Source organism: Lissotriton vulgaris, chromosome 5 (assembly GCF_964263255.1).
Source record: "Lissotriton vulgaris chromosome 5, aLisVul1.2, whole genome shotgun sequence".
In the NCBI taxonomy this organism is placed as follows: domain Eukaryota; kingdom Metazoa; phylum Chordata; class Amphibia; order Caudata; family Salamandridae; genus Lissotriton; species Lissotriton vulgaris.
Window position 1 is genome coordinate 882,454,024 of NC_141693.1, and position 18,455 is coordinate 882,472,478.

General features: G+C 48.8%; 1 protein-coding gene across 2 annotated transcripts in view; it reads left to right on the forward strand.

Annotated features, from left to right (window-relative positions):
- The window catches only part of TNKS2 (tankyrase 2), a 691,336-nt gene that overhangs the window by 243,887 nt on the left and 428,994 nt on the right, over positions 1-18,455 (forward strand). For both annotated transcript variants that reach the window (XM_086922459.1, XM_086922461.1), the window contains exons 16-17: positions 4,032-4,251; positions 4,386-4,495. In XM_086922459.1, coding sequence (XP_086778585.1) covers positions 4,032-4,251; positions 4,386-4,495 — 330 coding nt within the window. The remainder of the gene's footprint in view (positions 1-4,031; positions 4,252-4,385; positions 4,496-18,455) is intronic.

Here is an 18,455-nt window from a genome sequence, read left to right on the forward strand (position 1 = left end):
GGGAGGGGAGGAAACCAGCCAGGAACATCACACCAGGCGTTCCAACAAGCCCACCAAGCAGACACCCAGACACAGCAGGGGCAGCAAAAACAGTCCTGGCAGTACCAACCAAGAGGCCAGTCCTTTCGCGGGAGAGTGAATGGACGTGGACATAATAAGAGAGGGGGACAACAGCCCGCCTCTAAGTGACTCAATAAAACTCCATGTGCCCACCCGAGCAAAAACTCCCAGGGTGGAGCACAAACACATCGGACAGGAGTTACGCGAACTAGACACCTCTGTACATGTAAGACCAGTGGGAGGAAGACTGAAACACTTCTTCAGGGAGTGGAAGAGTATAACATCAGACAAATGGGTTCTCAACAACATACAGTACGGGTACTGCATAGAGTTGGAAGGAAAGCAAACGGACAGGAAACCAAAAAGCAGGCCACTAGCAAGGAAAGACCTAGAGCTCCTTCGGGAGGAAGCAAAGGAGCTCCTGCAAAAACAAGCCATAGAACCAGTACCTTACAGGGAAAGGAACAAGGGCGTATACTCCACATACTTCCTGCTACCAAAGGTGGACGAAACTGAGACCCATCCTGGACCGAAGATTCTTAAACAAGTTCGTAAGAACGCAAAGGTTCAAGATGACCTCCCTACAAGAGGTACTTCCTCAATTGCAAGGCGGGGACTTCATGGTCACCATGGACCTAAAAGATGCCTACCTGCACATCCCAATGAACAGGGGCCACAAATACCTCCTCAGATTCATCATCGGTGAAGACCACTACCAGTTCACAACCCTGGCGTTCGGACTCAAATCGGCACAAAGGGTTTTCACAAAGTGCCTCGCAACAGTCTCAGCACACCTACGAAGGGAAGGGATACACGTATACCCTTACCTGGACGACTGGCTGATCAAAGCAAGCTCATACAAAACGTGCAAGCAGCACGCACAGAGAGTGACCAGCACACTGATGAACCTAGGATTCTCCATCCACTGGGGAAAATCCTCCTTGGAACCAGAACAAATAAAAATCTTCCTGGGAGCACAGATCGACACCTTACAGAGCAAGGTGTTCCCCAGTGAGAAGAGGATGATAGCGCTCGTGAGGGAGACTCGGCTCTACCAGAAGGGGCAAGCTCGGACAGTGAGGACAGCGAGCAAAATCATGGGCATGATGGCATCATGCATACACCTAGTGCCAAACGTACGGCTCCACATGAGACCTTTACAGGAAAGGCTACAGGAGCAATGGTCACAAGCTACAGGTCGTTGGGAGGATCTAGTGGTTGTAACGCACGCAGTGCAGAAAGAGATGGCATGGTGGAACATGGGGAACATAACCAGGGGGAAGCCTCTGACGCAACCAGCGCCAACAGTGACCATTACCAGAGACGCGTACCAGAGGGGATGGGGCGCTCACATGGAGAAACTCAAAGTAAAAAGGCCTGTGGACACCAGCAGATGCTGTCAGACACATCAATTACCTGGAGTTGAAGACAGTTTTCCTAGCCATAAAGGCCTTCCAAACAAAACTGTACAATCAGAGAGTGTTTATCCAGACAGACAACACAACAGCAATGTTTTACATCAACAAGCAGGGGGGGGACACAATCCGCCCCGCTTTCGAAACTAGCGCAGGAGATATGGAGATGGGCCATCCCACTCAAGATAGACCTGCTAGCCATACATCTACCAGGAAAGGACAATGTAGAAGCAGACTGGCTCAGCAGATAAACATCGGCATCCCACGAGTGGGAACTTAATGCACAAGAGACGAGAAGGCTCTTCGACAGGTGGGGGACACCGTCGGTAGACATATTTGCAACACGCCAGAATGCAAAATGCCAAAACTTCGCATACAGGCAGCCCAGGGAGGTCTCCCTGGGGAATGCCCTATGGATAGACTGGTCCAGGACATTTGCTTACGCTTTTCCCCCGATACCGCTGATGCACAAGGTACTCAGCAAGTGCAGAGCGAGCAACATGACCCTGATACTGGTCGCACCACAGTGGGCCAGGCAGACATGGTACTCGCAGATCATGGAGATGACACAGAGTGCACCCCACAGATTCGGGAGAAGAAAAGACCTACTCTCCATGCAAAACGGAGAAGTGCTGCACCCGGAGCCAGAGAGCCTGATCCTTGTAGCGTGGCTCCTGAGGACATGGAGTTTGAGCATTTGAAACTGCCAGAAAGCAACCTAAGGGTACTACGGGATGCACGAAGACCCAGCACACGGAAGTGCTACGTAGCGAAATGGAAGAGATTTATAGTGTGGTGCAGGATGGAAAAGCTACACAATAAGATGAAAAAGGACTCAACAGTGCTAAAGTACCTCACGCACCTGCTCGACAAAAATCTGAGCTCATCCTCACTGAGGGTTCACTTGGCAGCGATAGTCGCTTACACGAGAGGAGAATCGTGCAAGAGTTTCTTCACATCACAGGTCATTAAGAGATTCCTGGAGGGAGCAAAGAGGATCGCACCGCCAAAGAGGGTGCCACCTGCATGGAACCTTAACCTAGTCCTAACGGAACTCATGAAGAAACCTTTCGAACCAATTCACAAGGCCTCCCTAAAAATGCTGACCATGAAAACAGCTTCCCTGGTAGCAATCACTTCGCTGCGCAGAGTGAGCGAACTGCAGGCACTAACACTACAGGAACCCTACATACAGATACACAGCGATAGGGTGGTGATGAGAACGGACCCACACTTCATGCCAAAGGTGGTGCCAAGGTTCCACTTGAATCAGACTATACAGATACCGAGTTTCTTCCAAAAACCGGCAACAAGAGCTGAAAGGGCACTGCACACTCTGGACGCCAGAAGGGCAGTCATGCACTACATTGAGAGAACGAAGGAACACAGGATAACAAAGCAGTTCTTTGTGTCCTTCGCTAACAGTTTCATGGGGAAACCAGTAACTAAAGGAACAATTGCGCGACGGATCGCCCAAACTATACACTTCTGCCACAAGCAGGCAGGGCAGGAACTAACAGAGGGGACACATGCCCACTCTACCAGGAAAAAAGGAGCTACAATAGCTTTCCCAGCTAACACACCAATTCAGGACATATGCCTGGCGGCAACATGGGCTTCAGTGCACACGTTCACGAAGCACTACTGTGTGGATATACAGATGAACAAGGAAGCACAAGTCGGACAAAGGGTGCTTCAACACATATTCCATAACCAACGCTCATCTTCCACCCAGCCGCCACAAAAATGAGAAACCGCTACAAAGTCTATGCACAGCATAGTGAATCCAGAAAGATTCGCGCTGCAAAACAAATAGTTTCTTACCTGTCGGTGTAGTTTTGCAGCTTGATGATCTTTCTGGATTCACTAGCGAACCCACCCACCTCCGCCAGAAAGATGAGGCTGGGGAGAAAAGGTGGTTGAAACAAAGACAATACTTGGAAAAGAAGCCTTAAAGGTTAAAGCGGTGAAAAAACTTTAGTTGAACATGGCCATAACTTCTGTAACAAAACAAACACGAGAAAAAAGAATCCGAAGATGGCGCCCAGGAGTGGGATCTTCCGCGGGAAGCGTGCCAACGTCACCGGAAATACACCAAAGGTGGGACGTCGACGCCCACCTGGGCTACGAAAAAAAGAAAGAAAAGACTACGAATCGGGACCCAACCACAAGACCGCGGAATAATGCACAGCATTGTGAATCCAGAAAGATCATCAAGCTGCAAAACTACACCGACCGGTAAGAAACTATTTGTTTCAGACTCAGAATTTTAAGTACGAGTGTTTCCACTGAGAAACAATAATGAATACTTTGATTATAAATTGTATTCCTTATTCTGTTTTTGTTTGGTATAGTGTTTTGCCAATTCATGTCCAAGTTAATTTGTTTTGCCTACCTCCATGTTGTAAACATAATGCCTATCGATATACTATGTTTGAGTTGCATGAGTAATTGTATTTTTGTTGGACTTGTTTGATTGTTTGATCTCTTTCGCTGATCATATACTCTTTAAAGTTTTATACTTGTAGGTTCAGGTATTTTTTTTTCATTCTACAGCATGGGGCTGACCGAACAAAGAAAAACAGAGATGGGAACACACCATTGGACTTGGCTAAAGATGGTGATACAGATATTCAAGATCTGTTAAGAGGGGATTCAGCATTGCTAGATGCTGCTAAGAAAGGCTGTGTGGTCAGAGTAAAGAAGCTATGTTCACCTCATAATGTGAATTGTAGAGACATACAAGGCAGACATTCAACACCATTGCATCTTGCAGGTTGGGGCTTTGTTATCTTCATTTTTTTGCTATTCATTCCAATTGAGTGAAAAATATGTTGGAAGAATATTCTAAGATTGTTAAACTCAGAGAATGGGCCTGTAAGTTAAGTATGGGAAATTTTGTCTTCACAGCTGGCTACAACAATTTGGAAGTTGCAGAATTCCTGTTACAGAATGGGGCTGATGTGAATGCGCAGGACAAAGGAGGCCTAATACCTTTACATAATGCTGCATCATATGGGGTAGGTAGCTTGTGCTGCTGGATATTGTATTGATCCTGCTCAGTGGAAAACCAAATAAGTAAAAAGATGAATCTACAATCTAGCACCTGCTTATCAAGTACCAGAAAGTGCTCCAATGTATATGCTAATTGAACTCAAAAATGCTTTTGTAAAAAGTACACACACCTTAAGTGAAAAAACACACTTGCTTGAGGTTTTCATAAGCAATAGTCCACCTGTAAGTACATGTAAAAAAAAAACTGGGTACACTATAGTTACAACTGAAGACTGCTCTTATCTTAGTTCTCCCTAGACAAACCTGGTTCAAGGCAAGTGTGCTGTAGAGAATCAACAAAAGAGAGGGGGGACCAGGAGCTAGTTGAGGTCCAGTGTCCGTGCTCCTCAAATGCTAGTTAGATCAAAGAGGACACTGTTCCGTGGTAAAAGGGTGCGTATATGTCACCCAAATTGAGAGAGAAGAAAAAGACGAGGATAGAGGAGAGGTAAGAGAAAGGGGATGAAAGAAGGGAAAGAGGCAAAGGTTCATCCCCAGTTTCAAGTATCCAATCCCGAAGGGGAGGGCAAGTCTTGCCTCTTAGTCGCCCTCACACACCCAGAAGGATGTCATGCTTCATCAGGCTTTTTATGCTCCTCGTCGGGCCGGCGCTGCAATTGCCGACGGGCTCCCGAAGGGTCTCTTTCACTGAGATCTTTTAAAGAGAAAAAGCTGTTTGGTGAGTGCGGGTGTGAGAGCGGGGAAGGAGCGAGAAGGGATCCAGAGAAAGTGATGGTGCGGTGCTTGCAGGGAAGGATAAAACTACCTAGGGGTAAGTCCTAGTGATCAGTAGCATTTCTTCAGAACCTAAAAAGGAAAGTGGAGGCAGCCGCTGGCGAGGGTAGGTACATAGGAGCGGGCACCCATCTAAAACCTCACAAGGATGCGGGCACCACCAGCGCAGCCTAGCCTATGGAGACTTGCCTATGAACTTTAAGAGGGCATCACGTGGACAGATCTACTTATAGAGATCATTGACTGTTCTAGGTACTTCTCCCTAGGGTCCACCACGAGCGACCTCACACATTTGACGAGGTTATCACCACGAAACCCCCTCTTCCTCACTGACGTGCACTTACACTCCTTTTTAGGTCCTGAAGAAACGCTACTGATCACTAGGAGTTACATAGCGTGAAACATGTCGACCTTGTGTTTAGTTACACTGGCACATTAAGCCCTATTAAACATTAAGCCCTAACGTAACTCACCAACCCTCAGTTTTTTTTGCCTACCAGGGGCACCTCATCTATATTATCGAAAAAACTCTGCGGCCTTCGGGCCTACCTCTTTCCTCGACTTCTACTCCAAATATTCACGTACCGACCATCATATGGTCTGTAATCTGTCTCTCCCCGAAGCATAAAGAGGAAGACTGCGACGTGTGTTGGCCGTTCCGTACCAAAAAGACTTTGTGGGACCATCTGGCTCAGTGGAGAGACATGCAACGGCAAAGTATCCAGGACACCCCTAATATCTTCGATGAGGACATTAAGCAGGAGCAGAAAGAAATGGCAGTGGAGGAAGAAGAGGCCTTCTCCCTCCAGGACTTTGATTCTGAATTGGAGATTGCAGTTGAGTCCCAAGAGACAGGGTGCAGTAAGTACCAAAGCCCCTTGGCTCACCAAACCCACTCCAGCAAAACAAAAGGCTGTTGAGCCTCCACTGCTAACAGTCCATGGTTTGCACAGAGACTCTGATTCAAACGCCCCACCTTCTGGTTCGGCAACGAAACAGCAAGTCGAGCCTTCCTGCTCGGGCCCGAGCCGAGATGATACCCCTCCAGTTCTGAAACATCTCGGATCAAAGAAGAAGCAAAAATCCTGCTCTGCCCAAAGATTTTGGCGCTGAAACAAAAAGACGCTCCCTTAGAGTCACAGGAGCCAATTTTGGAGAAAAGTTGGATCCTAAACAAAAGCAGATTCACATAAATCTTTATACTGGACACATAACCGCTAAACCAGTGATACCTTTAAAAAGAAAGGCAGACATTGAATACAGAATCCCTCTAAAAAAGAAAATGTCCATCACTACTAGCACTATTCATCCAGACCCCTTCCAACTTCTTCACCTTGACCCATTATACCAGATACAGATCCTTTACACATTACACCATCCGGTTCTCCTAACACAAATCCCGATATATAGGAGGATGATGACAGTTATAATTAGGGCTACCGATTTTCTGGTATTTATGTTCGAGGCATGTGGGCTGCTGAATTCATATCTGTGCATAGATCGCCGCCTAGTGTTGGGCCTGGATGATCGCACATTGTTGTCCTGGAAGAGTCTTCGAAGTATCACGAGATAGGTGGCTCCTCCCCTGGACTACAGTGCCCATGGGCATCGACTCCATCCCCAGATTGTTTTTTTCCGCCATTGGGTTCGGATGTATATTGGTTCACTCAAGTTCGGAATCGATATAAAACTTTCCTTTGGCCAAAAGGCCTTTAGTTTGGCGTCGGTATTGTCTTGCAATCGGTGCCCAGTTCTGTTCCAGCTCAGTTCCCGAGCCGGACATCCAGAGGAGCCGCATGGCTTTTCGGCACTGAAGGGCCGGTCGGCGCCAGAGGCCTTATCGACGAACCATCATGGAACGGAGCCCGTTCAAAAGATGTCCCGTGTGCAACTTGAAATATCCTCACATTGACGTCCACCCGGTGTGCAACAAGTGCCTGTCGCCGGATCATGATGAAGCCAGCTGTATGGCTTGTTCCCGTTTCAGATCCAAGAAAACGATACGACTTCGCCGCGCAGCGCGCAAGGAAGCACAGCAGACGGCACCTGACCCGGTGAACATCTTCGATGCTGAGGATGATGAGGAAGCAGACCGGGAGGTTCGAGAGAACCCGTCTAATCCCGCATCGGAGGTCGACTCAAGCTACGATGCGGATGTTGAGATGCTTGATGCCGAAGACGTCGTCGACGAGGTAGGAGACGACGATGAGGCCTTTGGGGCCATGGAAGATAGCTCGAGCGAGGAGCTAGGCCCACAAACTGATACTAGGGCCAAAATACCACAAAAGGCTCGGGTCGAGGGATCGCCAGATGGCCTTACCCAACATCTTCCAATGAGTTCTACAGCCCCGCCTTCAGGCCCGGCTTCGGACATTTCTATAGAGCCGCAAGTTGCCAAACCGAAAGAGAAAGCTTCGGTGTCTACGCAACCCAAAGCACAAGTGTCAAAATCGAAACCGAAAGTGGGTGTTGCTTTGGTCGGCTCAAAGTCCTCTGAACTATCGGCACCGACAAAGCATAAAGCAGTTATGGACCCGAAGAGGCCGTTAAAGGGCGTCGAGCCAAAGACTGGCACACCAAAAACACCGGTCAAGGTCGTCGACCCGAAGAAATCGGCGCCGAACACCATCGACACCAGCAAAGGACTCGGAGCTCAGAAGGTTCCCGACCCTGCGCGTTGACCGGACAAGGCTAAAATTGGTGCGGCCCTCGAGTCCACGCCTGGCGGGGGCTCGAAGGATTCCGTCAAGTGAACGCAGCCACCCGCTTCCTTCTCAAAGCAAGTAGCGGACTCGCTGAAGCGCATTAGGGAGAAGGATTCGGCTGTCGAACCGAAGGATGCTCCACCTCCAAAGACTGCCGATAAACCTCAAAAGCCGTCAGCACCCATCCACTTCACGCTGCCGCCGACAGTGGTACCGAAGGCCTTCGGCCCTAAAATGGCCGTCGAAACGCCCAGGAAGGTGTCAACGGAGCCGAAGCCCACAACTGTGGTACCGGCCGCAAAGCATCGACAACCCTCGCTCGAAGAGCAACAGGAGCAATTCATCGATGCCGAAACAGGCAGACTTTCTATTTATAAACGAAAAATCGCCCCGGAACAGCCCATGGAGTCGTATAAAATACCATTGAAAAAGAAGGATTCCACTACAACCCCAGTTCTTGTGGAACCTATATCTCCTTGTGGCCAAAATCTCTTGCCCACTTATTCTGATGAAGCAGGAGAGGGTGATGATGAGGAATACAGCTATCCTGTGGACACTGATCCAGATGATCAGAATGAACCCTGGCCAGATGCTACTGACCCAGTGGATCCACACACTGCCCCAGACACTCATGTGTTTGCTGTAAAAACATCGCCTACTGAGGAGTCAGCAGCGTTTAATGCACTTATTGAAAGGGCGGCCAAAAATCATGATGTCCAGCTCCCTGCTGACCCTATTGAAGTGGATGTTTTGTTTGACACCTTTTCCACCTCAGAGAGGACTGTCAAGACTCTGCCTATGCTGAAGGGTGTCTTAAAACATGCTGGGGAGATATTCAAGGAGCCTACAAGGGCCAGGGTGATTAACCCCAGAATTGAAAAAAAGTACAAACCGACGCCTGGGGACCCTACCTACATTAAACGCCAGTTGCCGTTGGACTCTCTGGTTGTTTCCAATGCCCGGAAGAGGGCTAACTCACAAACAACGGGTGATGCTCCTCCCCCTGATAAAGAATCTAAGGTGCTAGAGGCATCAGGGAAATGGGTGGCAGCTCAGGCGGCTAATATCTGGCACATTTCAAACACTCAAGCACTCTTAGCCAGGTATGACAGGGCCCATTACGACACACTGGAGACCCTGTTGCAACACCTTCCAGATGAATATAAGGAGGCAGCAGAGATGCTCATACAGGAAGGGAAGCTCATATCAAATGCTTCTATCAAATGTGCACTGGACGCAGCAGATTCCGCGGCCAGAGCAGCATAATATAAGTGTAATGTTGAGGCGACATGCCTGGCTCAGAATCTCCTGCTCAAGCCAGAGATTCAAACCACCATTCTAAATCAGCCAGTAAACCCTGACCATTTATTTGGCCCACAGGTGGACACCACCTTGGAGAAAATCAAAAAGGACACTGACTGCAAAGTCTATGGGGGCTCTCCAGTCCCAGCAGTTCAGGGGTGTATCTTTTCGTCGCTCAAGCAATAGGCAGGGTTGGCGCTCTAGCGCTCGGGCGATTTTCGGCCCGACTGCTATAAAATGAAAAGCACTTCCCGTCCGCGCAGCGGGCGGGTGCAGCGGGCGCGCCGATGGCGCGCCGGAGGCGCGCCAGAGGCAAGCCCGTCTGGGCCCGACCGGACCTAGGGCCAGCCACCATGCCGGCGGATAACCGACTCCCGGTAAGCTACTCCAGGGAAGAACTCATGCTACTACAGGACAAGAATGGAATGTGGTGCTCCCAGATGGACTACCTCTTTCGATGTAAACACTGTCCCGACATAAATAAAACAGGGAACCTTGCAGAGATATTGGGATGGCATTATTAAACTGCAGGTCCCTACCTAAACACGCAGTGGAGATTAGTCTTCTCATTGAAGACCACAAACTAGACTTACTTTTCCTTACTGAGACATGGTTGCATTCAAATTCAGACTATGATATCAACACCGCCCTGCCTAATGGTTTTTTCATCCAGTGTCAGCATAGGGTACAAGGGAAAGGTGGGGGTCTGGCAATAATTTATAAAGACACTTATTCTTGTAGAATCGAGGAGGGTGGTATCTTAGATTCTGAAAGTGTCCAATTTCATATACAAACTTCCCCCACCAAATCAGTGGTAGGACTCCTAATTTATCGCCCTCCAGGCCTACTAAAACAGTTTACAGGATCCCTACTAGAAATTATATTGGGGACAGCAGCACAGTCGCCCAATTTTTTAGTCTTGGGTGACCTGAACCTGCATTTCGATGATCCCACTGATAAGGTGGCCTCTGACCTCAGTACGGACCTCAAAGCACTGGGTATAGCACTTCTAAACACAGAGAGTACACACACTAAGGGACATTTGTTGGACCCCATTTTCTCGAATAACAGTCTCATCACGGTTAAGCCCCCACTACCACTCCCATGGTCGGACCACTTTATGGTCCCCTTCTCCTGGAAAACTCCATTAGAAGGAAAAAACGCCTCCCGACCACGAACTCTACAGAGAGCTTGGGCGAAGCTATCAGTGGAGGAATGGACCCAGGTGCTAGAACAAACGGTCCCTATGGCAGAAACCGACCCTCTCTGAGCGGACCTAAACTTTCAGAATTGGCTTACTAATTCCCTCAACACAGTATTGCCCCTGAAAAATATCACAAAGAAAAGTGGCACCTTCAAATCACCATGGTACACCACTGAATTGAAGGATCTTAAGAAAAACTGCAAAAAGCTGGAACGCACCTGGAGGAAGGATTGGGCAGCCAACAGTAAGCTCTCCTACCAGGCGGCTTTAAGACTGTATAAAACTGCACGGCAGAAAACCCAAGCAGCCTTTTTTGAGGAAAAAATTAATACATCCGCCAACTCCTCTAGGGAGACCTTCAAAATTGTTAAGCAACTGCTTAAATCCCCCACCCCAACTACCAACCAGGAGTGCACAGAAGCTAGATGTGACCTGCTTGCAGAGTACTTCGACACTAAAGTCCAAAGAATACTTCACTCCCTTCCACAGGTTGTCCCCGCTGCTGGCGAGGAAGTCTCCTCTGCCCCGATCCATTCTCCCCGGCTGGACAGTCTTAGAACCATCACCATGGATGACTTCCGCAATACGCTCACCGCAGTGAAGAGCGGGTCTCCTTCTGACCCTTCTCCCATGTACATTCTCAAAAAAGTAGCTGACACCATCACCCCCCTTGCAACGGACTTACTGAACGCTTCCTTTGCTAAAGGGGTGGTTCCACCCAGCTGGAAGCAAGCAAGAATTAAGACCCTTTTGAAAAAACCAGGCCTAGACATGGCCGATTTGGCCAACTATCGTCCTATCTCGCTGCTGCCTGGCTTAGGAAAAATTGCAGAAAGAATTGTAAATAAACAGCTCTCTGGGTTTTTAGAAACCAATGACCTGTTGAGTGGCTCGCAAACGGGCTTTCGCCCGGGCCAGGGCACCGACACAGCCCTCATAGTGGTAACTGAGGAGGCAAGATGCATCTTGGATTCAGGGGGATCTGGAGTTCTGATCCTCCTGGATCTAAGCGCTGCATTTGATACGGTGGACCATAAAATACTAGTCCACCGCCTTGCAAGACTCGGGATCACGGGACTGGCCCTGAAATGGTTGGAATCCTTTTTGGATGAACGAGCATTTAAGATCTGGGAAAATGGCATTCTGTCCAAATCTACTCCCCTCCAGTGTGGAGTCCCCCAGGGCTCATCCTTGAGCCCTACCCTATTCAATGTTTATATGGCCCCACTGGAAGAGGTAGTAGCCCCGTTTGGGATCAAATGCGTCACCTACGCTGATGACACCCAACTATTCGTCTCGCTGACGCAAAATTCGGGATGCTCAGACAACCTCTCAGCTTGCCTCTCGGAAATTTTCTCCTGGATGACCAACTCCAAGCTTAAATTAAACGGAGCAAAAACCGAGATTTTAATGCTGGGCCACCAACTCTCCTCTCTACCCACTACATCTTGGCCCCCGTGTATGGGAGAGGTGCCCTCACCAAAAGACAAAATCAAGAGCTTGGGGGTATGGTTTGAGCCCGAACTAACTTTCAGGGCACATACCCAGAAAGTGGCAGGCACATGTTTCGGCTTGCTCCGAACTGTGCGGAAAGTCCTGCCACTACTACCCTTCCAATCCAGAAAACTATTAATTCAGGGACTGCTCTTGTCCAGACTGGACTATAGTAATGCTTTGCTCCTGGCAGCCCCGGAAGCCACTATCAACACGCTACAACGAGTACAAAACGCTGCTGCCAGGATGCTCTTGGGTGCCCCAAGAAGAGCATCAGCAAAACCATTGCTGAAAACCTTGCACTGGCTCCCAGTGCGTGAACGCATCTCTTTCAAATCATTATGTATCGTCCACAAAACCCTTCAAGGTAAAGGTCCCCAAGCCCTGAGCAGCCTGATACGCCCATACAAACCCTCACGAGCCTTGAGATTGGACCTTGAAAACCTGGTCATAGTCCCCAGAGTCAGAAAAGCTCGCTCGGGAGGCCGTCGCTTCTCGGTAAATGCAGCAAAGACCTGGAACGCCCTCCCTAGACACATCCGCACGGAACCGTCCCTTAGCAAATTCCGCAAATTTCTTAAATGTTTTCTTTTTCCCAAAGCCTCTTTAAAAATTCTCTTGCCCCTCCTCAGAGCCTCTTAATTTCGCATGGTAGCGCTGGGACGCTTACGGGCAGCCATGCGCTTTATAAATCCAATTTCATTTCATTTCATTTCATTTCATTTCAATAGAGGTGTTTCCAGAGGCCAGCTGTCCCAGCAAACGCAGTACAATAAAGGTGGAGCGCAAACCACATACACCAAACAAAATACAGGTGGCTATCGTGGAAACAGCGCCAAGGGCAGAGGTCGTAGAAACAACAGCTCCAGAACCTCCACCGCTAACAAACAGTGACGCCTTGTCACTGCCCCCTGACCATACAACACCGGTCGGGGGGAGACTCCAACAGTTCCTGCCGGTCTGGAAGTCCATCACCACAGACAGGTGGGTCACAAAGCTTATCCAATACGGTTATTGTCTGGAGCTAACATCCACTCCACCCAACATACCCCCAAGACACTGTCCTATGTCCACAGAGCATTTTCACTTATTGCAGCAAGAGGTACTCGTCATGCTGCAAAAAGGTGCAATCGAGCTCGTGCCTGTGGAAGAAAGAGGCACAGGAGTGTACTCACTGTACTTCTTGATCCAAAAAAAGGACGGGTCCCTCGGACCCATACTGGACCTCAGACCCCTCAATCAGTACATTCTATCAGAACACTTTCACATGCTAACATTGCAACAGGTTCTACCGTTGCTCAGTCAGGGAGATTTCCTCGCAACATTAGATCTGAAGGATGCATACTTTCATATTCCGCTACACCCGTCACACAGAAAATACCTCTGATTCACCATTCAAAATCAGCATTACCAATTCAAGGTCCTCCCTTTCGGAGTGACCACGGCACCCAGGGTATTCACAAAATGCCTGGCGACAGTGGCTGCACACCTGCGGAGACGGAACATTCACGTCTACCCTTATCTGGACGACTGGCTTATCCAGGCAAAGTCGGCCCAGCAGTGTGCCGCCCACATGTCCCACACCATTCACCTTCTTCACGATCTGGGATTCTCACTGAATTACCCAAAGTCCCACCTTCAACCCGCCCACACACAGCAGAATCTGGGCGCAACAATAGACACTCTGGCAGCCAAAGCACAGCCAAATTCAGTGAGGATCAGCAGCATTCAATCGCTGATGCAAAAATTCAGACCTCAAAACTCACTTCAGTCACGAGTGTTCATGCAGTTGATAGGCATGATGGCCTCCTGCATCTTCAAAGTCCCGCACTCGAGACTACATATGCGTCCGTTTCAGGAGTGCTTAGCACGTCAGTGGAATCAGGCTCATGGACAGTTGAAAGACCTAGTGTTGGTAACCGGTCGTGCATACAACTCTCTGCATTGGTGGAATCCACAAAACCTTTGCAAGGGACGACCGTTTCAGGAGCCTGTGCCACAGATCATTCTGACGACTGACGCATCTCTCCAGGGTTGGGGAGCTCATGTACTCCACTACACAGTGCAGGGACTATGGACAACGCAGCAAAAGAAGATGCACATCAACCTTCTAGAGCTGATGGCTATCTTCATGGCAATGAAGGCATTCAAGGTACATCTGTGCAACAAGGTTGTGTTGATCCGGACGGACAACATGACGGCCATGTACTACATTCAGAAGCAGGGAGGTACACACTCTCCACAGTTGTCTCATCTGGCTCAGAGAATATGGAAGTGGGCCATTCAGAGGAACATCTTCCTCATGGCGTAACACCTCCCAGGCAAGGACAATCAGATGGCGGACCTGCTCAGCAGGTACAGCCACCAAATGCACGAGTGGGAGATACATCCATCAGTACTCTACCCGTACTTCCAGCAGTGGGGTCATCCAGAGATCGACCTGTTCGCCACAAAGGAGAACGCAAAATGCCAAAGCTTTGCCGCCAGGTTCCCACACCCACAGTCGCAGGGCAATGCGATATGGATGAACTGGTCAGGCAAATTTGCGTACGCTTTTCCCCCAGCACCTCTAATACCGCTGGTGGCACGCAAGCTGAAGCAACACTCGATGACACTCATCCTGGTTGCTCCGACGTGGGCACGCCAACCATGGTACACCACGTTTCTAGAACTATCCGTGGTACCGCATCAAAGGCTGCACCTCACACCCAGGCTTTTGACGCAGAGCCATGGCGACATTCAGCATCCAGATCCAAAACAGCTCAACCTGGCGATCTGGCTCCTGAGGTCTTAGAATTTGGCTACCTCAACTTGCCTCCCGACTGTATGGATATCATAAGAGAAGCAAGAAAGCCCACCACCAGAGCATGCTATGCTGCAAAATGGAAGCGGTTTGTCATTTATTGTGCAGACCACAACATCAACCCGCTAGACGCATCTACTCAAAACATCATTTGTTATCTGTTACATCTATACAAATGCAATCTGGCCTATGCTTCCATTCGTATACATTTGTCCGCAATAGCAGCTTATCTGCAAAACAGGCAGCATCTCTCACTTTTCAGAGTGCCTGCCTTCAAAGCTTTTCTGGAGGGACTCAAACGAGTCATTCCTCCCTGGACCCCACCGGCTCCTGAATGGAACGTAAATGTGGTCCTCACCAGACTAATGGGTCCACCTTTTGAGCCTCTACATTCTTGCGAAATTCAGTTCTTAACATGGAAAGTGGCTTTCCTGATAGCCATTACATCACTGCGACGCGTTAGTGAACTTCAGGCTCTAACTATCCAAGAGCCATTCATACAAATTCACTCCAACAGGGTGGTGCTTCGCACTAACCCTACTCCTGGTGGCCCCCAGGAGTAGGGCCTCTTTGTGAGCCTCCCCAGACAATTTGCTGCTTTCAGCAACTGGTCTCCACTGGTTCTACCACCCACTTTGGGCGGGAGAGCTGGCGGGAAAAATAAGTGAGGGAAAGAGGTGTGCCCACGTCTGCCAACCCCACCCCTTAGGAGGGAGAGGCGAGATGAAGCACAGCTCTGAGTCCCCGCCATCTTGAGGATGGGGGACCCAACCAACCAGGGACAGGCTCCTACCCCCCTCCCACAGGAGGGTGGCACGATAGGGGGTGTACCCACCCCAGGGAAGGGACCCGTTGGTCCCTGCCCTTAAACTACATGTAAAGCCCCTAAATATAGTATTTAGGGGCACCCTGAACCTTGCTTCCTCAGATTCAGCAACAACAAGAAGAAAAGAAGGACCGAACAGCGGTGCAGCCAAGGAAGACTCCTTCTGACTTGGCCCCAGCCCTCCAGGCCTGTCTCCCCTCAGACCTGCTCCTGCGAAATCCCAGTGTGTCCTGCAGCCAGCAACTTCGACAACCCCGGAGGACCTGCCTGCCTTCACTTCCAAAAGACTGCTTCTCCGGTGAACACCGGATTTGTTCAACTGCAACCTCTGGCAGCAGCCAGAGACGGTGAATCCAGCCCACTCTGCACCCGCCGAACCCGGCCCGAAATAGGATGGAAATACACCATGAGGATGTCACCACGGCGATGCTGACTTGAGATCCGGCGACCCCTGACCTGCCTCAAGCCTCAAGCCGACGCCTGCAGCCAAAATCCAGAAGGCCCCCCCCTAACCGCGACCAGGAGCTGGAAAGAAGATCCGACTCCAAAAGGCACCCCAGCCCCAGAGCCTTGTGTGCCCAAACCAACGGTGCTTAACCAACCCTTAACTTCCCAACTTACCTCTCGATGTGGTGGTAGCACCCAGAAGTCCTTCGTCTCCCTGCCTGCAGTGCTTTGGCAAACCGGAGGTTCTCCATAGAAATCAGGGCGCCCAACGTCGAAACAGCACTTTGCACCCGGCCACCCCAGTGCCGCGGAGGGTGCACCTTTTGGTGCTACTTTGTTTCCCCATTTGCCCTGACCTAAACCCTAGGAGCTTGGCTCCCACAGCCCAGTGGCCTGCTTGCCTACAGCTACCAACCGGAGGTCCCCATCCCCCACTGGATAACATTAGACCTCAACACAAAGCACCTGGCCGTCCTAGTGCCGCTGAGGGTGTAACAAAAGTGTATCACTGACTCTGGGGGACCCGTAAGTCTAACCCCAGAACCTAAACTCCCGCAGTTGATAACTTAGCTGTGAACCAATGACCTGTTTAACATTGACAATTTTCTTCCGAAAAGTTTCTAAGTGTGGAGTTTTGAAATCTAAAAATATTCTTTAAAGATAGCACAAATAACCAAAACGTATTTACTTACATATTTGCCGGAAATGTCCCAGTGCTGAATCTAGGTATCCACCACTTAGTTCAAAAAGTAACGTAAAAAGTAACTTACTTGTAATAACTAAAAAAAGTTTATTCATTTCAATGTACTGTATTTGCTAAGTGTTGCAATCTACTGCATCCCCTATAAATAAAACCAAGTACAATTTTTATTGCATTTTCAAACTGTTCTATATTCAGCAACTTATTACTGAAAAGTATTTAATGCTTACCTGTGCCAGGCTTGCTTGGTTCTAAAAATAAAACTGTATATATTTTTTTACAAAAACAATTGGCCTAGAGTTCAGTTCTTGAGTGTGTGAATTCATTTGCTGACTGAGTGTGTACATCAAACCTTAACACTGTCCTCTGATACTGCCTCACTGCTCGACCACTCTACCACAAATAGAGAGTAAGGTTCTATCTAACTTTAACATCTGCCTACCTCAGGGGTGACCTGGACTCTATGCACACCATAACTCATTTCAGTGTAATATATATAGAGCCAGTTTCCTACATTGGTGGATCAGCGTTGGGATACACAACTTGCATTTGTTGGACTACTTGGTTACCACCTGATCACACAACAGAACTCTTAAATTGCCTTTAGAATTCAGATTTTTACAAATTGGCATTTTTACAAAACTACTAAGTCTTGTGAGGGCCTGGCTTAAGTCCCTTTAGAAATCTAGAAAATAAAAAGTCACTGTAGTCAAGGGTAGAGGGGTTATAACCTTTTTGTTAGAATGTCTCAAAATAAGAACCCAGCTATTAGTGAAGATGACCATAACAACATACAGGACATGGTTGAGGAGCTTGACCTCACACCATACCTTCACATGTCTTTCAAGGAAGTAAGGTCCTTATGTAAAATTAAAAACATACCAGTGGGCTCTCATCCAACCAACTAGAATCTCCAGGAGCAGTTGGCGGAGTATTCAAAGGCCCACCCCTCTGAAATTGGTGATGACCTGTCAGAGGGAGAAGGGGGTGAGGAGGATGGAGATAGGTACCCACCTCCACCACTTCCTTACGTCCAAGAATCAACCCATGGGGACCTAGAGGCCACACAAGTGACTCTGGTTCTGGTGCAGACATTGAGGACAGCCTCAATGAGGAGGACAGCCTTTTAGCAAGCCTGGCCAAAAGACTGGATCTAGAGTCCAGACTCCTGGCTCCAGAGAAAGAAAGAAAGATGGGTTTAGCACCCATCAATGGTGGCAGCAATCAAAATAATAAGGATAAAGAGCAATCTTGTGATCCTAAAATCCCCAACGGGATTTTCCCTAAATTTGAGGAGGGTGATGACCTAACTAAATGGTTCACAGCCTTTGAGAGGGCGAGTGACATGAGAAAGGTGACAAAACCTCTCTTGGGGGGGGGGGGGGGGGAGACTCCTGTGGGAACTGTTCTCTGGTAACTGCAGAGAGACTCATGACCCTTTCTCTGCCAGATGCTGGTTCCTATGACCTCATGGAGAACTCTGAGGGATTTGGACTCAACTGAGAAGTACAGAATTATATTCAGTGGGGCTCACAAAACCCAAAACTAGTCCTGGATTGATTTTGTAGACTACTCAGTAAAGACACTAGATGGTTGGTTAACTGGAAACAATGTGCATGACTTTACTGGACTTTACAATTTGTTTATGAAGGAACCTATTTTAAGTAATTGCACAAATGAAACGTTACATCAGCATTTGGTAGACCTAGG